At 39.2% G+C, this 25,355-nt stretch overlaps 1 protein-coding gene across 1 annotated transcript in view; it reads right to left on the bottom strand.

The window, feature by feature from the left end:
* The window catches only part of PIK3C2B (phosphatidylinositol-4-phosphate 3-kinase catalytic subunit type 2 beta), a 1,063,900-nt gene that overhangs the window by 368,609 nt on the left and 669,936 nt on the right, over positions 1 to 25,355 (bottom strand). Inside the window, exon 14 of the mRNA XM_044076750.1 lies at positions 5,507 to 5,618. Within this exon, the coding sequence (XP_043932685.1) occupies positions 5,507 to 5,618 (112 nt within the window). The remainder of the gene's footprint in view (positions 1 to 5,506; positions 5,619 to 25,355) is intronic.

Genomic DNA, 25,355 nt, shown 5'->3' with positions numbered 1-25,355 from the left:
AGTCTCTGGGTTACGAACCTGCCCCTCCAGCATGTTCTGTTGATTGTGGTAATGAGGTTGAGGTCTCTGGAGCATCTGGTGCAGAGGGATTGGGATTTCTTTAGATGTAACATTTCTAACAGAGCTAGGTCAGACATGGCTTTGTAAGTCAAGCAGAGATTGCCTCTAAGTAGGTGATATGAGACAGAGAATAGTTGGAGTTTTTTGAGTCTGTCCATATAGGACAAGTGTTTAAGGCCTAGGATCCTCTTTGTGAGGTACTTTTACAGCCTCTCCTGCTGCATGTGTCTAGTGAGCTACATGCCAAATGGGGCATTGTACTCGATGATTGGTCTAATAAGAGAAGAGTAGAGGGAGACAATGCCATCTTTCTTCCTGGATGCAAAACCCTTAGTAATGAGATTTGCCACAAAGAAGAACTTTCTGACCACAGTGGCAATGTGGTGGTCAAAAGAGAGATTGCTTTTAACCTAGGTTCCCAAACCTCTTATAATGCCTTCTGTGTTTAGTTGACTACCATCGATGTAGTAATCCATAGGAACTGGGTTTTTCCAAAGGGAATCACGACACATTTTTTGGCATTGAGCTTAAGGCCACAGTTCTGACACCAGTCGTTGGTCTCAATGAGGCCTTTCTGTAGGATGTCAACACCACTTGGGGAGTTAATAATAGTTCCAACTTGCAATCTTCTGCAAACATTTTCAGCCAGAGTCCCTTCATGTTGGTCTGGACTACAGAGAAGTAGATACCAAACAGGAGAGGACCCATGACCAAAACCTGTGGGACTCCACTCGTGACTGGTCAGCAGTCTGACTTGGAGTCAGCTACTTTCACACTGTGGGTTATATCTGTGAGCCAGTTTGCAACCCTAGTGATATATGGATTGATGCCTAGCTTAGTGAGTTTTTCTATGATTCCTGAATGGGGAATGGTATCAAAGGCATTGGCCAGATCAAGGTAGGCTGTATGAACCACCTTGCTTTCATCCACAGCTCTGGTGACTGACTCAAAGAAGCTGACCATGTTGAGCAGGCATGTTCTACCCTTCACAAAACCAAACTGTGTGGGATCCACAGTTTGAAAATTCCCTATATCCTTGTTTATTAGGTCCATGATGATGCGTTCCACAACTCTGCATATCAGACTCGTCAGGCTAATGGGGCGATGGTTCCCAGGGTCTGTAGTCACTCCTTTGTGGAGAGGGATGACTGTAGCAGTGCACCATTCGGTAGGGACAAAGTCTGAGGAGGGGCTGTGATTGAACAGGGCACACAAGTGAGGTGCCAGTCCATCCTGTAGTTCATGTAGAACACAGCCAGGCATATTTTCAGGTCCCATAGAAGCTGTATTCTTGGCCTTGGACAGTGCTGTTTTAACCTATACAGCAGTAATACTGACTGCCTGGCAATTTACTGGTATTGTGATTGTTCCTTGGGGGAAGGGTAAAGTTGGCACTGAATCTGTCGGCCAGTATACTGGCAATATCTGTTGGCTCAGTATAGGAGGTACCATTGTGCAGCAGCTCAGAGCAAATATGGGTATTGCCGTGGAGATTGTTTACATAACTATAGAAGGCCTTGTGGTTGTCTTTACTATCTGCTGCAATTCTGTTTTCATAGCTAGCTTTAGAGGATTTGATGAGATCTCAACTTTTTGTTGAGGCTGATAAAGTTTTTATAGTCTTGGGACTATACCTTATTTCGCATCAGTTTCCTCCTTCTGTTGTAGAGTTTGTTTATGGCAGGGGACCACCAGATTGGCTTCCTTTTTTTGCAGGAGAGTGTCTTGGTTCTATTAGGTATGGCGAGATCCATGCATTTGTGTACGTGTTCGTACAGTGCATTGGCGCATGATTTGGCAGTCATGCGACTATTCTCCATTTGCATGGGTGCCATAAAGTTAGCCGCCTCTGTTTTTAGGAGCCCAAACTTAGCTTTAGAGACGTTTTTCATGGTGGTTACCTTTGTGGGGGGGGGGGGGGGGTTGAATGTGGATTTCCAAGGTGATTAGCTTGTGGTCAGATCTAACCAGGGAGGAGTTGACTACTGGTGTAAGCAACGGTCGCCCATGTTAGTAATGACCAGGTCAAGGATGTTGCTAGCTCTAGTGGGGGTAATATTGAGCTGGTACAGGGCATTGGAATTAATGAATTCCAGGAAACATTGGGCAAGTGTATTGGTACAGGAGTAGTTTTTCCAGTTAATGGAGGGTAGTTGAAGTTGCCTAGTATGAGAGTGTTAGGTTGGACCCTAATATTCTCCAGGGTGCTTAGGAACATGGAGTGTGAGTCTTAGGACATGGTTGGGGACCTATAGCAGGCTACGACCTGAGTTGCTGTCTTACCCAATGTTAGCTGCACTTGAAGTATCTCTGATGCGTTATGGTGGGCTACCAGTCAGGAGGTGTATGCATCCTTTATGAATATGGAAACACCACCGCCTTTGGAGCCCCAAGTTCTGGGGCCGAAAGGTGTGGAATGAGTTAAGCCTGGTAGTGCAGGGGTGCTTTCTGCTGCTTTGAACCAGGTCTCTGCTACAGCACAAATGTCGATGATCTCCATTTTAAGGAGTGCTTCCAGCAAGTGCATTTTAAGTTTTAGACTTCTAGCGTTGAGCAGCATGACTTTCAGATTGCATTTGATTGCAGCTGCTACGGTGGTAATTTGGTCTTTGGAACACCTTCTAAAAAAGGCACTATAGGGGTGGCAAGAGCCTTGGCCAGTATCCAGAAACCCAGGGGTGACAGATGGAGGCCATCTCTGGCAAAGCATTGAGGTCTGTCAACCATGTCATCCCAGACAGACAGATACTGGATCCCCTTAGAATGATACCAGAAACTTAGCCAATTGTTAAATGTCAAAAACTTAAAGAAGAAGAACTATATCACAAGTTCAAAAAAAAGGAAAGAAGTTTTAATGTATGGAAGACCTAAAGGCAGTTAAATAGTATGCTATAAGCCAGTGAAATGCTAGCTGGTTAAGAAAGGTGCATACATGGTCATCAGAAATTGAGAAGAGATGATAATACTATACAAATCACAGGTCTGGCCTTACTAGCAATACTTTTCCCACTTCTGAATGCCATACAGACAGAAGGAAAGTAAAGCAGGAAATGTTCAAATAAAAGTAAAAAAGACAGTGCAGTCTGTTATGTTCCTGCTCTGGACAGGAGCAGGCACGGTGTCACCAAACAAATATAAGGAATCTCAAAGGTTAAAATAGTCTCTAAAAGACCAGTCACAATGGAAAGTTTAAATATATTTAATAATAAATAATAAAAGAACATGAAAATACTAAATATCTATTTATAATAAACACCAGAGTTTAAATCACAGAAAATATTAAAATAACATAGATGGCTAGATTCATACAGATACCGAAAAACTGAACTCAGCTAATCTTACTATATTCTCCTGACGGATCTAAATAATTACTATTACCTGGTTATCTACTAAAGTAAGGCAACATGAAGTGGGTGAGTGGTCTTCCTTCTTTGTCAGGTTTCAAAAACAGACTGCCCTGAGACTTCTGTCTCATCTAGTATTGAAACCTTCATTTCAGTACTGGATTCCTGATTGATATCATGTACATCTGGTCATCTGACCTCTGGTTCCCACACTACCCTCTTTACTAGAAACTGGACCAGAATCTCGCATGTATGTGTTACGATGCACACAGACAGAGCTTTGCTAAGATATGTTATAACATCTGGAAGCTATAAAACCATTTCAAAGCATCCATCCTTCCACAGTAGCAACTAGTTCACCTCTGAGGACAATACAGTAGGATTCCTAGCCCTGGTGTTCGCAGACATTTCTTCTTTGGCTGCAATCAGAACTGTAAGATGCAATCTTTATGGCCTAAAGCAGGTAATTTAATTTCAAATTATTTTTCAAAGTTAGCTGGACTGAGATTAACCTCTTCTTTTCCAATATCATCTGTTACAATATATTCATTTCAACAGTTACAATGCAGTCTGACATACAGGTGTATTTCTTTTCTGTCTAGCAGGACCCACTGTTGGTATATTTTTAATACAAGCAGCTTTACAAATACATTTTCAACACAAGCATCTATACAAATCAATTTGATATACAAATGGCATATAATTCTTTACAAAACTCCAGCTAGCTATGCTGGCATATGTTGCATATCCCCTGCCCTACTTTCTCTTGGCATAGCTGGCACTACCTCACATCGTCACACAGTCTACCATAAAAGTTATGTTTTAGAACTGAGAAAGACAGATGGAGTGAAATATATGTACAAATATTCCAGGAGCATTAACAAGGTAAAGAAGGGTAGCATATTTCAGTAAAGATGAGTTACATCACTAGTCCAAATGAAAGCACACTAAAGCATAAACATCTGATAGACAAAAAGACTGCCAGCATCAACTGTTGGGTTAAAGTAAATGAGTTTCACACATGCAAAGAAAAAACACAACAAAATGCAACAAAAATGTATAAAACATAATCATATGCAAATAAAGAATGGAGACAGACAGACTGGATAAGCTCAGTTCATAGGTTCTTAAGAAGCTACTAGGCTGTTGATCTGTGAGGATCTTAAGTAGCCTAGCCTTACAATTCCCACGGTAGTATTTTGGCCCTTACATTTTGCATATGAGTAACCCACAGGCAGGCAGGACAAAGATAAACAATCTGTATAGGTATGAAAAATTGTTCATATATAGATACTGGGCATGCAGTCCACAAAACCATTAAGAAGCCATACTCATCATCAAATTCTTTTCCCACCTGCATGGTTTAGAAATACAGTGAACAATATAATCTATGTAGAGACTACAGTAAGCTACAATGGAATGATGAAACATTCTGTGCAAGAGTTTTACATTATTCTTTGTCAGCCAGGAAGGCCTACTTATTTTTTAAGAAACTCACTTGCACTGTAAAATGACCACTCCTTGATCATAAATCAAGAATTCATCTGCATGAAAACTACACATTCTGAAGTCCCCATCTGGTTTGTAGTTTACCTATCAAACCTCTAGGTTATACTTTCATTGTGTTAAGTTTCATGAGGAAGGATTTCCCATACATATCAGTCATATGTAAATCCAGATATCCTTATTCTGTATTCAAAGATTCAGTGTAGCACCCCATCAACCCGCCTTAAGTTCACAAATGCAGACGCATGCAAATGATACAGTTAAAAATGCAAACAACCATTTCAGCAGATTCTCCTACAGTAATAAAACTAAATCTCTTTCAGGAACTTTAATATCTCTAAATTAGCTGTGTAGGAATCTATGCCATGTGCATTACTTTAAACAGTTATAAACAAGCTAATACTTTCACAACTCAGAATAATTCTAAGAGATCTTTAGAAAAAAGTATTCTGAGTACAAAGAATGTGCCTGACTATACACCACTGATTTTAGTTAGATATGACCTGGCATGTTTTTCAAAAAAAAAAAAAAAAATAGAATTCTAGTTATTGCAGACTGAACACTCAGTGTCCAGACTCCTGTACAGCTGTACTTACCTGCAAAATCACACTGTCAGGCTGGCTAAAGTTTGAGGTACTGGACCCTGCATTACCACTGCCTTGTGTTGCTGGCCAGAGTCCCAGAAGCTTTCGGCCACATGTTAGAATACTGTAAAAGGACAACATGAAGCATCAAATTACCATTTTTTACAGCACTTTTAAAATTATTAAAGGTTTCTTTTTCAGAAACAATATTCATCAGGAAAAGCAGCCAAGTAACTTTTCTTTGCATTTTTGTTTTACTTCTAAACAAGTAAATGTAAGATTCTTAAAGATTCTAAAAATATTAAAAGCTTCATCTTCAAAAAATAAAAATAACGTTAGTAGTAACACACGTTAGACATTTTAACTTGTGCTTAGTGACTGATGTGTAAGATTAAATCAATGTTTTCTCTGAGCGTGTGTGTGTGTGTGTGTGTGTGTGTGTGTGTGTGTGTGTGTGTGTTCAGAATATGAAAATGTACGATGTAGCAACCAAAAAGCAGCCCTTTCTTGTCCAAGAGAAACCTTGCCACCCATCACTACTCAGATACAGCAGAGAACAGTCCAAGTGGGAGATGAGGGCACATTCAAAAGTGCTGTTGTGACTCTGCTTTTGTGTGACCAGAAGAACTGATAAAAAGGGAAGAGGATGGGTGTGAACCAGCAGACATATACTCCTCTTTTACAGTTACAGACAGGCACTACCATGCTGTTAAGACAGAAGGTATGAGTGAAAAATGAATCCAATAAGAAAGGCGCCAGTTAGTACTGAAAGTCAAAAGATCTAAACTAATAATTCTGCCATTCCTTATTCCTTGCCAATCAGTTAAAAACAATTAAAGTTAATCATAAAAACAAGGCACCAGAAGTACTTCTTAATTAAGAAAGCCACACAAGATTGTTCCAAGAAAGGCTGTATAAGCGCTTTCGTTCCTTTAACTACTTTCAAACAAAACGGAACTTCATCAGATACTTAAAGTTAAGTGGTGGCTGGCACTCGAATGTAAGAGCACTGTATCAGTGCATATGCAGTATGAATCTAGTATGCACTTTCAGTAGGTAAAGCTGCAAATACAGACCTTTAAATACTGAAAATAAAGGTGATCTTAAATAGTATAAAAATTAAAACTAAAACCTTGCTTTTGCTGTATCTGTTGCAAGGTGAAACCAAGCTGGTCTCTCAGCCTACTGCCGTAGCCTAACTTACACACTTTCTGGATGCATTGGTCACCATAAGCATGATTATAGTAAAAGGCTGTAGTCTGTTTTGAAAGAATATTTCATCTGTAAGGTTTGTTCAAGAGATCCTGCAAAACTGATTATTAAATCTATCCCAACTAAAACTGTAGGAAAATATCACCATATAAACTGAGAACTCTCCAATCTTTCCATCAGTATGTGGAGTTTAAGCAAAGTAAAATTTCCATTGTCATTGTAATTCCTTAATTCTGCTTTTTTGTTTACATATTAAACAATATGGGATAAAGTGGCTAATAACACTGCAGTAGGGAAATCCCTTCATGAATGTTCCAAGGACAAGGAGGACCAGTGGATAGAAGAGGAAGTGCACCAAAGCACTAAGGATACAAACATAGTTTCCTCTAACAAATAAAACAAGAGCAATATTCCACCGAAACAGAGCAACAGCTTTTATGTCAGTGTCTTTTATGGCATGGGTATTTCCTACTGAATACTTTTCAGTGCAGAATGCTGTTGTCACAACTCAATACCTTTTTCTCTCGACTTACAAGAAAATGATTTTTTTGTAGCCACCTGTAATAGGTAATTAAAACTGTCTGTAAATAAGTGTTTTCAATACTTAGTGGGTCTGCAGGAGATTAAATTGCTACATTTCCTGCAAGCAGTGGAACAATGGCCAGCAGTGTTGCCACAGGGGACTGAAAAATGTTGAACAATGTGATCATAAAACAGGACCGTGCAGAGCGACTGTGTCCAGTCTCCTTGTCTCCAACTGACCCATATCTGTCTCACCTTCTACCATGGCAGTGAAGTTGGGAAGATACCAATTTCAGTCCATCTTTTAAGAAACATGAAAGTTTTTACAGTACTGAAGGCTTTGACTTGTTCAAATAGAACTGCTGATGTTGTCTTTTCTGTTGTGCCTTCATAAAAATGAGTTTTGTCAAGTCAGTCTATCTCACATAACAAACTAAATAAATAAATAAGATTGATTGGTAGTACAGTTTCTTGCTGTTCTACTAACATGATGATTTTTTCCAAATACTATGCTAAGGGCATAGGTCGATGATGTTCTCTCAATCTGTATTTCATCAAGACCTTCTCCCTCCTGCTCCCCTTTCATTCATAAGACAGTTGACATCAGGGCCTCATGACACAGAGACTGTGCCTTAGATGATCCATGTTTCACAAGTGTGCATGGCACTAGAGTGGCAAGCCAATGCTAGCAGATCCAGCTTACAGAGAGAGTCATGGCTTAGCACTGATGATACTAGAAGAAGTGTGTATGCATCATCCACAGCAAGAAGTCTACTGTGCACACCCTGTGATAGGGTATGAAACTTATCGTATGTGGCAGCATGCATATACTGTCTGGTAGCAGCTATAAATGCAGCATGCAGTCTGCTGGGGGTAGGTATAAGAAGCATAAACAAAAACTCCCCACCTTCAGTCAGACAACAGCACCACTATCACAACCTGGTTCTCACCTCCTAGAGGAAATGGCCTTAGAAAGAAGGCTTGAATGCATCCACTGTATGTCCAAGAAGGAAGCTTGGTGATCACTATGGGGGTGTCAGCCCAAAAATATATAAAAAAAAGATCATTAATGTCAGATGATTCCCAAGCTGTTGTCTTATATTTCATTTTTGATGGTGTAGCATAGAGGCTGTGTGGTTAAATAGATATAAAAAGTATGGTACAAGTACTAAACTGTATCATCACTCCACTAGAGAGTACATATTTGGGGTAAAACATATCTCTCAACTTCTTTGATCAAGACATCTAGACAAACCCAAAAATAATTATAAAACAAAGGTCCAAAATCAGGGACAACTTTTAAGTATTACTCTAATTCACTTTGAAAACTTAGTAGAGCAACAGATTTTGCATCAACGTGCATTTTTTGAGCAATAAGTAGTATGAAGTTTTAAAGCCTGTCATTACTGACCGAGTAATCATTACTCCTGGCATTACTGACAGAGTAAATATTAGTGCTGATGGTTTAATATCATATTGTCGAAGTTCACAACAAAATCCAGCCACATCTGCAAATCACATGTGCGAAGTTCAGCATATCAATTAGGACAAAATGTCAAAGTGCACATACCAACATAGCCGAATTCGCACTTTTGACATTTGTTAAGCAAGTCACTACTGCACACTACATAATCTTATCTTTTGACAGGGGGGCTATGCCCCCCCCCTGCAAATAATATATTCTAACTCCGAAACCACACTACAGTGGAGAAAAGAGTAATTTCCCGATCCCCACTGTACCACAATCTGTAGTCATAATGCTGATGATAGGTGTGTGAATGCACTGTGGCATTTGCGAGTCTGCATACTCACACTTGTGAGGGGTTAGACGAAATGGGAATCGTCCAACTGTTGTTCGACATCCCTGTTTTTGTCTGACCTGTACTCGTAATTATCATAGTAAACCAATGCTGACATCGTTGACTGAGTAATCATTAGTGATAAACCAGAAAATCTATTTTTTATGAGGTAAAGGGCAAAAATATAGGCCAAAATCAGGGGCATTCTCCAAAGTTCTACACATTTGAGAAATACGAGTGAATCCACAGCATTTACCAACTTCCCCAAAAGGAGTAATTCTTGCCGATCCTTAAATATGTTTGTATGGGTTTTCTTACTGGTTGTCACTGTATTGTGAACATGGAAGTATTTTATGACACAGCAAGCGAGCGTTCCTCCACTATCGTCACTATATCTGATAATCATTTTATGATAAGTGACCTTCCTCTACTGCTGTTGCTATATGTGATAATCATTTTATGATAAAGTGACCATTCCACCTGTACTGCCACTATATGTGGTACTCATTTTATGATAGAGTCGACCACTCCTCCAATATTGCCATGACATGTGGAAATCATTTTACATTAATAAGCTTTGGAATTAGCTTCCTCATAGCCTTAGCTATATCTAACCTTAAGATATTCAAAAATAAAGCAGAAAAACACACTCCAACTTTATTCTCCTATATTCCCCAGCTGCCTAAATCTGTACTACTGTAACGTCAAGTCATATTCATTTTAGGGTCTATATTAGAACACTGAACTTTCAAACTTTCGAGTGTTCTAATATCGAACCCTATTAATCAAAAATTTAAAACATCGAACATACAGAACAGCAAATTTTTTCCTAGGGAAAAAATTTGCTGTTCCAAAACACATACACACAACTCAAACACACCAAACAGCAATCCACACACATACACCTAAACTCTTACACCTAACGCTACACTAAACTATACATACACCACTAACTATCCACTTACCTTAACCCAAATCCTAACCCTAAGGTTTGTCACTATCGCACAGTCACCTCACCCGCGCCCTAACCCTAACTCACCTAAACCGCCCTAACCCTCACGTCCACACAATCGCACACTTACCTAAACCCGAGCCGTAACTTTTCACCACAGAGCTGAAAATACCAAAGCAACATAAACGGACAACCAAATTCTTTCCCTAGGAAAAAATTTGGTTTTCTGTTTCTTCTACATTTTCAGCGTTCGCTGAAAACAGTTCGATATTAAAACACTTGAAATTTTGAATGTTCAGTGTTTTAATATAGACCCTCATTTTATACACATGTAAATTTCCAGTTCAGCATGTCCTTGCATGGCATTCAAACAACCATAAATTGTACATTGTTTGGTTCTTTCACTTATTTCCGTCTTCTTTCCAATGTATTCTGTTCTCATTATTTCATAAGAAAGTACTCTGAATGTTCTGTTGTTGTTGTCATAAGGCTTGTAACTTGGTTAGCTACAGTATGTAATAATTTTCTGTCTGTAATACACATCTTCTAAATTAGTGCATTACTGGTGTATCTAGGTTTCTGCTTTTATCATATCTTTTACTTTGTACGAGTGCCTTTATAATGAATTTAGTTTGCTTATTTTATTGCTTAAAACTTTGCTCCTTTTCATACCGGGACTGCACTGAAAATTAGCTTCCAAGATAGACATTGCTGGAGAAAAAGTGCAAGTAAGTAAATAAATAAATAGGGTAGGCTGATTAAAATCCAATATTGTTGAAATTCCTATTTGCGTGCTGATTTGACAGGTGGCAGTGAAGACAACAAAATGTGCTACAACCATGGAATTCATTCCCTATAGACAAGTTCCATTACACATTGGGCAAAGGGTTTATTGTTACCCTACTGGATAACAAATGTTCTCCAACAGAGTATTAACGTACAGGTAATCACCTACTGAAAAAAAAAGTCCGTCACTTCACAGCAACATATAAAGCTGCTGTGAAACATGTACTGAAAACAGAAGCAAATGGCAGCCATTTTTTATGTCTACTAAATGCAGCTTTGCTGTTTAACAAATGTACAATAAAAAAGGTAATAAATAAATAAATAAATAAATAAATAAAAAAGTCAAAGAGAAAAAGTAACTGCAGGGGCAGTTACAAGGACTTCCGTTTTACTTTCTACTCATTTAAGAATGGCTTAAAAAAACATAGTTAACAAGGTGGAAAAGGGAGATAGGAAAAAAAGGTAATGCCATTATGTGTGTGTTTGTGTGTGTGTCTCTGTGTGTATGAGAGAGTGAGGGACAGAGACAGAGCATGCAAGCAAGCGAGAGTGAAAGAGAATTCAGGGCAGAAGTACAGCATGAGGCTTTTCATCAACAGCTCTACCTAAACAATAAGAAGCATGAAGCAGTAACGTCTGGCTTTATCGACCAGCTATGATCTTCAGTGATTTACCAGAGAATAAAGGGACACAGCAAAAATAGGAGGCAAAATCACAGACAGTTGAGGGGCATGGTCGTGCACTGCCTTGCACTATATGAAATTCTCTGCCATTCATTTTATAACAATGAGATATCTGAGGTGTATTCAGCCAAGAAAAGCAGCTGTAATTACAGGGAAGATCTGTGCATCTCTGTGGATGAATTTGTGTGCATTTGTGTGTGTTTGTTTGTCTGTGTGTGTGTAGATCTAGGAGTCTGTATATGTGTGTCTGTGTTAACATTAGACACATAAGTAAAATACCTCAACAGTGACTACATAAGTTACAGCAACTTTCAAACATTAGGAGAAAGAAATATTTTGCTTCCAAAATATAAAAAATGTGAAGGATCAGAACATCCTTGGGTGATCCATTATTTCACCCAAAACACCCACCCTGTCAGACATTAATACTTGCTTAAAAACATCCAGTACAATAATGTTGAAGAGTTCTTTAGTGGGCAGTTAAGGGAAGATCAAGTAAAGAGGGATTACTTGGCAACTGACGTAAACAATAAGATGGCTGGTTCTTCAAGATGCAAATTTATGAGTCAAATTTCCCTACTTTCTCCTTGTACAGGTTGATTTTTTTTAAGTGAGGTCTGATTTGTAACGAACATTAATGTCAATATATCTTGCAAGTCCAATTCTTTTTCCTTGGCTTCAAATATTTTTAATGCAGAGCACATAGCCTAAATTAGCTGTATGTGATTTACCCCATATTTTTATACTATTAATATAGCTGGTTTAGCTGGACAGATGAGTTCACTGGTAATTTGTTTGTTACTGATCCACATAAGGTACAGACATTTCAATGAACATGATAATGCCAAAAATGTATGAAATATTCAATTACTTTACAACTAATGCACAAGTGTGCTCATAGCTGCCTCTTATATTACGAATGTTTGTCCCAGAACCATTTATCATGTATGCTTTTGAAACAAAAAAGTGGACAGGGTCCATCATCTCCTGACTGCTGCCTTATGTATGCTATATCTGACTTTTCAGAATTAAACAATTGATGTTAAGACTATTAGAAAGGATAACGTATATATTTAGGGACTTCAGAGAGTTTCAACAATACAAACCAATGCGGTGTTTGAAGAAGGATATGTGGCCACACACATCTGGAATACACGGTCTGATGCTCTGATTGCCTTCCTGATCCATTTGACATTTCCCTTTCATGCTGTATGATCACAGGACAAACGTCTTTGAGTTGATCAGATTCTTCAGTCTGACCTCAAAGCAATTGACCTTTGGTAATTTGCTAACAAATCCCAAAGCTTCATCACAGGAAGGACCTAAATGGAATGAGGTTTATGCTTTAAAGAATATTTCTGAAATCTGACTCAACAGACTTAGTCCACTAAATGGGTTTGAAACTAAAACCTTAGGTGAAGTGGGGAACAAGTATCCCTGCATACTACAAAAACCCCAGTGAGGTTGCATAACCTCAGGGTGAATGAAAAATGTCTTCAGTTGAACCTGTTTGATGGAACAGAGGTCTAATGAATTGAAGGTTACTTCAGACACAGCCAGGCAACCCAAATGTGATCCACAAGTTTTATGCTTCAGGCATTTGTATAGGGGGTGATTTACCGGCTGCCTCTGTCCATCAGAAACAGGTGCTAGACCAGGGGTGAATTTCTGATTTCCCATCCAAGAGTCCAAGGTATGATTAAATAGGGCTAGGGAGGGACTTTGTTTCACATGGATGGGGAGCATACTCCAGAGAATTGGAATTCTCTGGGATACATATCTGCCTCTACATGTCCTGTTTATGTCAAAAGCAAAATTTATGACTTTGGATCTAGTAGTTCTAATGATGTTTGTTTTGCTAATGTGTAAAAGGTTCATCAGAGCAGGGTGTAAGTATGCCTTGTATGTCATACATAGTTCACCTCTCACTAGTCTGTATTAAGGTCAAGTAGAGAGATGGGGCTTTGAGGCAATCTGCCAGAACATTCTGTGTATTCCCTGTATTCTTTTTGTAAGAAACTCTGCTGACATTCCAGATGCTGCATGTGTCTGGTCAGGTACATAATGAAGGGAGCATTCTACTGTACGAGTAGTCTGATGAGGGCTTGGTACAGTGGCATGATGACTTTCCAGAACCTAAATGCAATGCTTTTACTTATAAGCAGAGCAACACAGAAACATTTTCCTTACTACCTCAGGCACATGTCTGTCATTGGCTGGCTTACTATCTATATATGAGCTCGAGCTCCCACACCACTAACCAGTGAGTCAACTCTGAGTGATGTTTTATTGGTGACATAGTTTCCCAGGATGGCTGACTTCCAAAAGGTACTATAACCATTTCTTAGCATTAGGTTTTAAGCCATGACTTTGCACCAGTCATTTGTCTCTGTTAGACCTTCCTGTAGGGTGTTTGTGCCATGGGGTGATTTCTATGATTGCTCCAAGTTTTCAATCACCTTCAAACCTGGTTACCCAAAGGCCTTTGACATTGGCTTTGACCTCCGAAAAGTAAATGCCAAAGAGGAGTGGGATCAACTTGGAGCCCTGGTTACTGGCCTCTTTCTTGAGATGGTCTGTCTGATTTTAACCTACAGGGTCCTAACTGTGAGCCAGTTGTATATCCATTGCATTATAAAGGCATTTATGCCTAGTTCTGTAAGTTTGTTAACAATGCCCGAGTGGGAAATTGTGTCAAATGCCATAGCCAAATCAAGGTAAGTAGAAAGCACCGATTTACCCCCATTCATTGCCTTGATGACCTTTTCAAAGCTTCAGTAGGTATGACCATACTTTGATGAAGCCAAAATGGAAGGGATCCATTGTCTGGAGGCCTCTTATGTCTTTGTTGATCATTTCCATGATAATTATTTCAATGTGTTTTCAAAAAAATAAATAAATAGGCTGATTGGCATGTAGTGTCTGGGAACTGTTGATGGTCCACCCTTATGAAGGGGGATGCCCACTGCAGTCCTCCAGTCTTGTGGCAAAGAGCCTGTTTTGAGACTATAGTTAAATTGTGGCTCCAGTGGTCCTGATAAGTCATATTTTAGACTATTCAGAAAGCATACCAGGATGTTATCATGGCCCCTTGAGGCTGTGTTCTTGGCCTTAGTGAGCACAGCCAGGACATGCTATCTATTTATAGTTGAAAGGGTTATGTTTGAGGATACTTCTTGTGGGGTGCCTGGGGCTGAGTTGATGGACAGTAAAGTTGCAACTGAATTTGTCAGCCAACAGATTTACTATATCGCCCAGTTGAGTGAATGTGGCATCATTAAGCACCAGTTCAGCACATTGTTAATTGCTGCATTTCAGCTTTCTGACATAGCTGAAGAAAGCTTTATGGTTGTCTTTTGCCTGGGAGGCTATCTTAACATCAAAATTGACTTTACTGGACCTAATTAGCCATCTTAGTTGCCTCTTTAATTTAATGAGATTTTTTTTTATTTTTACGGAAGTTTTACTCCCTGATTTTAGCCATGATTTTTACCTTTTGTTGTGTCATCATCATCATCATCCCCCTTTTTCCCCATTTTTCTACATGGGGTCGGGGTATCTTGTTAAATGTCACCAACTCTCTCATTTCAGTGCCACACTCCTGCTTTCTTCAACACTCATGCCTGTCGCAGATCTTCTTTCACACAATCCATCCACCTCTTTGCTGGATGTCCTAGCTTCCTCTCACCTTCTTCCTGTCCATCCCAAATCTTCCTCACCAGATTGTCTTCTGCTTTTCTACACATATGCCCAAACCACCATAATCTGTTCTCTTTGATCTTTTCTGCAATTGGAGCTACTTTGGCTTCTGCTCTTATGTCCTCATTTCTTCGTCTGTCCCACAGTGTGCATCCTATCACTTTTCTCAGGCACTTCATTTCCATCACCTCTAGCTTCTTCAACTGTTCTGCCTTTACTGCCCAGGTTTCTGTACAATACAGTAGTACTGGTCACACCACTGTCTTGTACACCTTACTTTTCAGCTTCTTTGGCATTCTTCTGTCATAGACAACACCTGATACTATATGCCAGTTGGCTGCAGCCCCTCTGATTCTAGCTTTGACCTCTTCATTCAGACTACCTTTCTCCTCAACTACTCCTCCCAGATACTTGAAGCTGTTTACCTGTTACACTATCTTCCCTTCTATCTCTATTCTCAACTTCTTCTGATTTCCCCAATTTGCTGCCATTACCGCCATCTTATCTATGCTTAGTTTCATCCCATGTGCCTTCAGATTTGCATTCCATTCTCCTATCCTTTGCTGAAGTTCTAGCTCAGAATCTGCCTGTACTGCCACATCATCTGCATACAGCAGCTTTGTTGATCCGTCTCCCCCAACCTGTTTGCTAATGTAGACCATCACCAGTATGAACAGCAGTGGGCTCAGAGCTGAACCCTGATGTACACCCACACCCATTGGGAACCCATCTGTGAGGCCGAACACTGTTCATACTTGAGTCATTGGGTCCTTCTATATAACCTGCACTAATTCTACCAATGTTTCTGGGATTCAAACCACAGCAGTACTGCCCATATAAACTTTCTTGACTTGGGACCTTGTCATATGCTTTCTCCAAGTCTAGGAATGCCCAGTTGGACTCTCTCCTCATCTCTAGCTTCTTCTCAATTATCTGTTTCAATACAAGCATCGGGTCAGTTGTGCTGAATCCTGATCTGAATCCAAACTCCTCATCTCCCATTTTACATTCTACTACTCTGCATATCCTTTTATCAATGACCCTCTCCAGAACTTTCATGCAGTGTGATAGGAGTTTGATGCCTCTGTACTGTCCACAGTTGTAGATGTCCCCTTTGTTCTTGTACACTGGCATGAGTATGCTTATTCTCCAGTCATCTGGGATACTCCTTTCTCTCCACACTGCTATTAGTACCCTCAGGAGCCATTTCTCCCCCATCTCACCAAGCATCTTTATCTTATCTGCTATGACCTCATCTGAGCCTGCTGCTTTCCCTGACTTAATCTTCCTTTGTGCTGTTCTTACTTCTTCTAAGGTGGGCTCCTCCTCTTCTCTCATTGTAGGCTGTTTCTGGGTCAGTACAGCTTCTGTGGGGTTTTCTTCATTCAGAAGCTGCTGGAAATACTCCTTCCATCTGCCTCTGATGTCCTCTGGGCTGGTGAGCAGGTTGTTGCTGGCATCCCTTATGAAGGGTGTCTGACTATCTTCTTTATCTTTCTGTCTTTGCCTTGCAACCTGATATAGTTTCTTTGTGCCCCTTACTGAGTCACTTTCCAGAAGTTGGTGCAGTGCCTCCGATGCCCTATTCTTTGCTATTGCAACTTCTTTCTTAGCTTCTTTATTAAACCAACCAGTAGTCCTTCTTAGCCTGGTCAGGCTTTTCTGTCTCCCATTTCTTTCTGCACTCCTTTTTTCTTTTGATGACTTCCTGGACTTCTGCATTCCACCACCAGCTTTCCTTATGTACCTTACTTCCGTACCAGGCTCGGCCACATATTTTTTCTGTAGTCCTAATACATGCTGTTTTTAGGCGCTGCCATTCTTCTTCAACACCACCCATTTCCTCCTCTTCTTGGGGTGCTAGAGCCCTGAGTAAGTTGTACTTTCTCTCCAGTCAACTTCCAGGTCTTCAGGGTGGTGTCTGTTGACTTTAGATCCTTCTCTGACCACTGCTTGCAGCTGACTGTGGCAACTAGTGGTTTATGCTGTGGGTTGACTGTTTCACTGGGGATGACTTTGCAATCATGGATTCTGCCCCGGTGCCTTTTCCTTACTAGAAGGAAGTCTACCTGAGTTCCATATTGACTACTCTTGTATGTGATCTTGTGACTGCCATTCTTTCTAAGCCATGTGTTGGCTACTACCAAGCCATTTGCCAGACAGAAGTCTAGAATGGCTTCTCCTTCTTTATTCCTACACCATTTCTAGCCGGCCCTCCACCTGAGTAGTAGACTCTGGGTCCCAAGGCATGTGGCTTTGCTGCACTGCCCTTCCATCTTGTCTCCTGGATACATAGGATGTCCAGCCTCCTCTGTATTATCATGTCATCCACTTCCAAGCTGCATCCTGTCAGTGAACCTACATTAAGTGTAGCAATTCTCACTTCATGTTCGGCAGGTTGGTTGGTTTTACATCCAGCTTTCGCTCAAGAGAGCTATCCCAGGTAACCCAGGGCTGGGCAACTAGACATTGACCAGCCAGTAGCTTATTGACCCAGGGCTGCTGGGTTTTATGGTGGGCACACACTGGCCAACAGGGGCACATATACCCCTCTCACCATTAGCATGGGTCCCTGGCATGGGTCAGAGTAGGCAGAGTCCTCAAACCACTTATCACCAGTAACTACCCATGCCCATTTTTGGCGACATTAGTCAACATGATTGAATCACCTAGAGCCATATTTTACACTGTCGAATGGCTAGTCCTGCCACGATGTGCAGTCTGTGATCCATGTTCTCCTATCTTGAGGATACTGTGCACACAGTAGATGCCCAAAGCGGTTGGTCTGTACAACTCTTCCCCCTATCGGGCACTATGTAGAGTCTGTGCTGCTGCCCACAGCTCCAGTCATTGGTGAGTTTGAGATGGAAACACTCAGCATGTTTTTCCAACATGGGAGAAACCCAGGGGTATAGTCTGCTTCTAGGTATAATTGCCAAAGGGATTCTTTACATTCCAAAATAACCTTACTATCCCCCATAAATACTTTTTGACTAACACTATCCAAATAAGAGAAAGTGAACTTCTTTAAATTTTTACATGCAATAGAATGTCTTCCTAAAGCATTAGCTGAATCTTTTTTCTTTATAGCTAAAAGATGTTCACTAATTCTTTTCTTTAAACATCTTGTGGTCATACCAATATAATAGCATGAGCATGAAAGACACTGGGCAATATAAACCACCATCTCACTATTACATGTATAGTGATTTTTAGACCAATGTATCTTCCCAGTATGTAGAAATTGAACTGACGAAGAATTACTAATATATCTACATTGTCTACAGTTGTTACAGGCGTAGGTCCCTTTGGTCAGAATTTTACTTTCTCCAATACAATCAACCTTATTTACTCCACGTTCTAATAAACTCTTAATGTTATTTGTTTTCTTAAATGTAAAGTTTGGTCATTCACCTCTAATTTTTATAAGATCCTGATTCCTCAGTAATACCTTCCAATTATCTACTATGATATGTTTAATACACCACATTTCATTTGTAATAGGTAAAACAAATGCACATGAAAATTCTTTGCTGTTATTAACCACATTTCTATCATGTGCAATATTGTGTGTAGAAAGACTATAATAGTTCTATAGAAGATTTGTTAAAAGGATGGGGAAACATATAAAAAAGTGGATATTAACTTTATTAATGAAAGTTATTTACGCTTAGACACATGTTTATTCGATATGTTTTGCCAAGGTGAAATAGATCACCAAAGCCATACATACTTACAAGTTGAGCATCCAAAAATGGCGGTCTTTTTTGGCATACAAGTTGAGCACCCAAAAATGGCGGTCTTTTTTGGCATACCAAAAATACAGAAGAATAGTTCAAATCCCCCCTTTAGACCGATTATATCGGCCACTAGATCTAAGAGTGAAACTCTTTCCACTTGATTGGATTTCATTCATTTGCCACTTCACTTCTTTTTACCCCCAATATACCTTTCATGTCACCTCCTCTAGGATTAATCTTTACACACTCTACAATTGCAAACTTGAAAGTGTTACAAGTCTCACTATCCCTAATATGCCTATATAGGGCGTTGTTAGTATCTTGCTTTCTTATACAATAAAGATGGTCATATATTCGGTTTCTTAACCTCCTCTCAGTTTTTCCTATGTAGAAACAAGGACATTTTTGAAGTGGCAAATATTATTAAATGCAGCCACTTACCCCGGATTAAATGAATGTATTCCCACCAAGCCCCTGTTAAGGGCCTAGAATGGGTAAGAAAAAAGTAATATTAATAGTAGGGTAGGTGTTGTTCCAAGTTGATTACACTCATCGAGCTACAAGTTTCCCACAGTTTTGTGTGTTCATTGTGAGATACAACTAATAGTTGTATTTTTAACATTTTTAAAATTTTATTTTTATTTTACTATGTAATTTTATTATTGAATATTATGGATTTTATATTATGCGTAAACAGTTATATAACTGTTTAGTTATTTTATATGTATTTTCATGATTTTAAATGGTTGTGTTATGAGAATCCATGTCAGGATGAGTCATTCAGTATCCATGAAATTAATATTCATGAGATCAAATTGGTGTATCACAGGATTGGATAATTTGAATTAATTAGTACTATTTAAAGGCTGTTAGTTTGAGAAATGGTGTTCTGAAGAAGTCTATGGATGATAGATGAAAGCGCTTAACCTGATGTACTAATAAATGACAGTTTGGGTATTTTCTGTCTCTTTCCTTGGAACCGGACACTCATTTTTCACCAGTTATATCCCATTTATTGACTGGCAATTGTTGGGTTTGATTGTAGTAGTACTTTTTTAGAATTAAATGCACCAAGTCAAGATTTTTGATTTGCATCATTGGATGTTGCTTCACTGTACACATGTATTGACCAAGAAATAGGGGTAGAATTTCTAAGAGAATACCTAACCAAAAATAGTGCTTTAGATAATTCAAAAATTAACACAGTTTGTACCCTAATGGAATTGGTGCTTGATAATAATTTCTTCAGCTTTAATAATCAATTATATAAGCAGGCATCGGGGGTAGCCATGGGAGCAAGAGTTGCTCCAGCATATGCTAACCTTGTGATGGCCAATTGGGAAGGCAAATTCATTGACAACAGTATTTTCGGTAAAAACATTTTGTTTTACCGTCATTACATTGATGATTTGTTCTTCCTTTGGCACGGCACCCCTGAAGAGTTTGACAAATTTGTAACATATCTGAATGGCACTATGGATTTTTTTAAAGTTTTCTATAGGAGGGTATGGCCAAAGTTTGAATTTTCTTGATTTACATCTGACGTATGATGTAGTTTCTAAAAAGTTAATTAGCAACATCTACAGGAAATCAACATTTGCAAATCAATACTTACATAGAGAAAGCCTACACCCACTCCATATGAAAAAAGGAGTGGTTAAGGAACAGCTGATTAGACTTAGTAGATTAACATCGCAAGATGAAACATTTATTAGAGAAATTAAGATTTTAAGGACATTTTTTGAGGCAAGGGGGTATGATCTGTTGTGGTTAGAACTCATTGAAAATGAAGTAATAGGTTTGAGAAACGGTAAAGCTTGTCCTATTTTGTCTATTCAGATGCAACTTTCTACATACAATATTGCACATGATAGAAATGTGGTTAATAACAACAAAGAATTTTCACGTGCATTTGTTTTACCTATTACAAATGAAATGTGGTGTATTAAAAATATCACAGTAGATAATTGGAAGGTATTACTGGGGAATCAGGATCTTATAAAAATTATAGGTGAACGACCAAACTTTACATTTAAGAAAACAAATAACATTAAGAGTTTATTAGAACGTGGAGTAAATAAGGTTGATTGTATTGGAGAAAGTAAAATTCTGACCAAAGGGACCTACGCCTGTAACAACTGTAGACAATGTAGATATATTAGTAATTCTTCGTCAGTTCAGTTTCTACATACTGGGAAGATACACTGGTCTAAAAATCACTATACATGCAATAGTGAGATGGTGGTTTATATTGCCCAGTGTCTTTCATGCCCAAGCTATTATATTGGTATGACCACAAGATGTTTAAAGAAAAAAATTAGTGAACATCTTTTAGTTATAAAGAAAAAAGATTCAGCTAATGCTTTAGGAAAACATTCTATTGCATGTAAAAATTTCAAGAAGTTCACTTTCTCTGATTTGGATAGTGTTAGTCAAAAAGTATTTATGGGGGATAGTAAGGTTATTTTGGAATGTAAAGAATCCCTTTGGCAATTATACCTAGGAGCAGACTATGCCCCTGGGTTAAATGAAACGATAAACATAAAATGTTTTTTACAAATGAAAAAGTAACTTATATGTTATATGTATTATTTGATACACATGTATATGTAAAATGAAAAGTAATTTTATTCTAATTTTATTATTTTTTTATATGAAATTAATTATTTTATGACATCATTCATCATGTGATTAATTTTATTATTATATAAAGTGCTTGTGGGTGGAGTTTAAATTGTTTCTGAAGAAGCTCACAAGAAATAAAGTGAATGAAAGCGCTAACTTTGGTGTCCGTACTTTCATAAGTTGGCTGGAATAGACCTATCAGTTGTCTATTCATTTTTCTGTGGAAGATTTTTGTGTCCAGTTACTGAGTTTCATGTTGGAGTTCGAGTTGTGGTCTGGTTCGCACAAGAAATATTCCCCTACCTGTCAAATAAATGTGTAGTTGACCAAATAGGGTCAATTAAACAGACATCAACCAAACCAATAGAATCTACACTAACTTGTCAAGGACATTTGTATTTATTAAGTTCAAGAATCTCTGTGTCTGAAGATTTCAAACTGTGTAGCATTCCCAGTCTACTGAGGTGTAATTAAAGTCCCCCATGAGTAAGGTGTTCAGTTGGATGGTAAGTGTCTCCAGTAGGTCAAAGTATGCTGTCTGGGTATCTTGGGACATGGAGGGTGACCTATAGTTATCTGAGATATGGTACATGATTTTATCTGTGGTGATCTGCATATGGAGAAACTCTAGTGCATCATCCTGTTCAACCAACCTTAGACATATGCTTGTTATTGATGTACATCAAGACACCTCCACCTTTAGCCCCTGTCTGTGCAGCTATTGGTCTAAAAGTGCAGAAGCAATGAAACCTTGCACTGCTGGGATACTCCCTATGGTTTTAAACCATGTCTTGGCAACTGCACAGATGTCTATATTCTCAAAGGTAAATAATGTATTTTTTTGTTTAGGCTTCTGGCATTGAGCAGTAACACTTTGAGGTTCAGTTGAGCTGATTTTGCTATATTGGTAGATTTTCCAATTTGGCATTGCCTAAAAAATGCACTATGATGGTGGCTAAGGTTTTAGACAGTATTTGAAAGTCGGGGGGGGGGGGGCAGAGGCATCCCTGGCAAAGCAACATGGTCTATTAACCATGTCCTCTCATGCTGGCAAATATTGGATTCCCATAAAATGACACCAGAAACTCAGGCAATTGTTAATATCAATCATCTTTTGTTCATATCATGGTATCATCCTCTGTGAAGGTAATATGCTGTTCAGTGGTAGGCTCATATCAGCCTGAGAGGCATAGTCTGCAAGTTCCATAATGTCTCTTTTCATAAAATCCAGAGAGGTATGTCTAAGGTCATTTACACCTAAACTGTCTATGACAGAATCATACTGGTACCTGTGGTGTAATGACTTGAGTGCATGTATAATTTGGCAGATCTTGGCAACAGACAGGCAACTAACCATTATCTTCTCCATGTTCAGACTGGCTAGAGGAGCATCAGTATGTCTTACAAAGGAGCCCGCTATGACTAGAATCCTGGGAAGTGTGTTTGCTTGCCTTACAAATTTGGAGCTTCACTAGGTGTAGCTGTATGTGTGCTGTTAGTGTTGTTTTTGTTGAGCGCTTTTGGGTTTGCTGAGGTTAAACTTTGCCAGTGGGTGGTCTAGCAGATCTTTGCTGTCTATGGAGATTGCATTTAAGAACCTCTGCATACGTCGGTCTATGTGTGTGTTGTGTGCTATGTGTGGTGACTTTTGTGTGTGTGGTTCAATAACTTGATATGAGCTTGTATGTGAGAGTTTAGCCACCAGTGACATTGTGTATGCACACATCTCACATACAGTATCTGTTTAAGAATAAGTTGTTGTCTGTGGACATGAGACAATTACTAGAGTGTCTCAAGGCACCCATATACAAATAGATGGCTGCCGAGAAGTTAGAAAATTGCACATCCATGTTGTTCAGTCTTTTAGTTGTTGAGCTCAAGGGGGTGGCATGCAGGGTTTACAGATGGCTATTAAGGGTGCTTACTTTGAGACAGTCTAGGCTATAAAATACTAAATTCTGCTAAAATCAATGGATGCACAAACTAGCGGCTCTAAGCCTGTCGGAGTGCAGGGTATTTTTCTATACTTACTTCCTTACAGGGTACAGTTTTACAGACAGCTCTATAGGAACATTTTGATTCTAGATGTTTGCTTCTGTACAGGGCACTACTAACCACCTTGCATCTGAATGGTTAGCAGCTCCACACAAACCACCAGAATTTATACCAGCAGAGAAAAAAAATAAAAACTAATAAGCCCTCTGGCCTATAAAACAGCTACACTTTGAGCCCTTTTGTGTGTTTCCCATCTCATCTAGACCAGGCAAACAAATACTGACAAAAGATGAATAATCCCAGTCCTCCTAATATGAAAGCGCGGTAAAAAAGGATTTCACAACTGAATACTACTACAAACAACTTAAAGAACAAGCTAGAAATCCCTTACAGAAGGCAAGTTCAAGATAAACAGTCTAACAGCAGCAACAGTGATAGCAAATCATTTTTTTTAATAAGGCTACCAGTGACGTCTACAAATAAAGCAAGGAAACTGCAGAAACTACTTTAAGTTGCACAAGTGCAATTTACCAATCCAAAATACTTAGCTTTGCCTGGATGGAACTGGATGCAAGTAAAACACTTCTGAAGATAAGCTCGGATGCCAACTTTTGCTGAGCTCTGTGGAAATGAGGAAAGAGCCACAGTTTGGCAAAGAATTTTAAGGTTACATGCTGCAAGATCTACACCCTATTTTAGTCCTAGGTTTGAGTTGTACAGCCTCCATTTGCCTCCTATGTGACCAGGGCTGCCAGATGTCCCTATTTGAGTGGGACTGTCCCAGGATCTGCAGCCCAATCCAGAGTCCCACACTGCTGGTTAAAATCCCGGCGAAACAGCCTCCACTTTGTTTTTTTTTTTTTTTGATTGGCCCGTATGTCAGTATACGAGCCAATCAAAAATCATAAAATGGAGCTACTTCTGTTTAATGCAGAATTGTCTGATGTTCCATTTTAAAGACCTTTTTTTGGTCTTCACTTACAGTGAAGGACCTTTTTTTTTGTCCCTACCTGTCCCTTTACAAATTTGGCAACCCTGTATGTGACCCTGAGGAAGTCACTTAACCAGACATTGGTTCTAGATTAATCTGATAAGGGACAATCGGTCCAGTGAGCTTAGCCAGCTAACAAATTGTTTGCTTTTTTTTTTAGCCATGGACTGTTTTAAGAGGAAGCATTTGTTGTTGTTGTATCTTTTGGCTTTGCCCGGTTAGGGGTCGCCACAGCGGAACTCCGGTCCGCTAATGATTGGCAGTAGATTTTTATGTACTGAGTTCCCAGCTCTAATGCACAACCTTCAACGAAGGTACGCCCATTCACGCACGTCTCCACACAGAAGACGCTTTAGCTGAGAATCGAACAGGACATCATAATGTGAGGCGACAATGCTACCGCAGCACCACTGTAAGTTGCTTAATCTCATTTGTATTCCTATGCTGCAGTCATGATGTTTAGACACTGTGCCACCATGCCTTTATCACTCCTTGCCATTCAGTTAATACCTTTCAGCCCATATTAGTTTGAATCTCATAATACGTGCAGAGACTCCTCTGTGTACTTTCCATATATTACGCTGCAGTTTATGCCTACTTGTTGTTTACACTGGAGGCTTTTTGTTTTTAATTGCCCTGATTTCTGTAATCCTCAGTCATTTCGTAAAACAGACACACTGTATTTTATGTAATTTCTGTTGCCCATATTAGTCCCACCTGACATGGCTTGTTTTCATGGGAGACATGCGGTGGGATTCAAAATAACAGAAAACTGGCCAGGAGACTGGTGAGATTCCCTAGACATGAATAACTGTTTTATTTAACAAAGAATGGGATACAAAAAAGCAACAGAAAAA

This window comes from Protopterus annectens, chromosome 7.part0, assembly GCF_019279795.1.
Source record: "Protopterus annectens isolate FY-2018-M chromosome 7.part0, PAN1.0, whole genome shotgun sequence".
Lineage (NCBI taxonomy): Eukaryota > Metazoa > Chordata > Ceratodontiformes > Protopteridae > Protopterus > Protopterus annectens.
The sequence above is the reverse complement of the archived record's forward strand: the minus strand, read 5'-3'. Positions and strand labels throughout refer to the sequence as shown.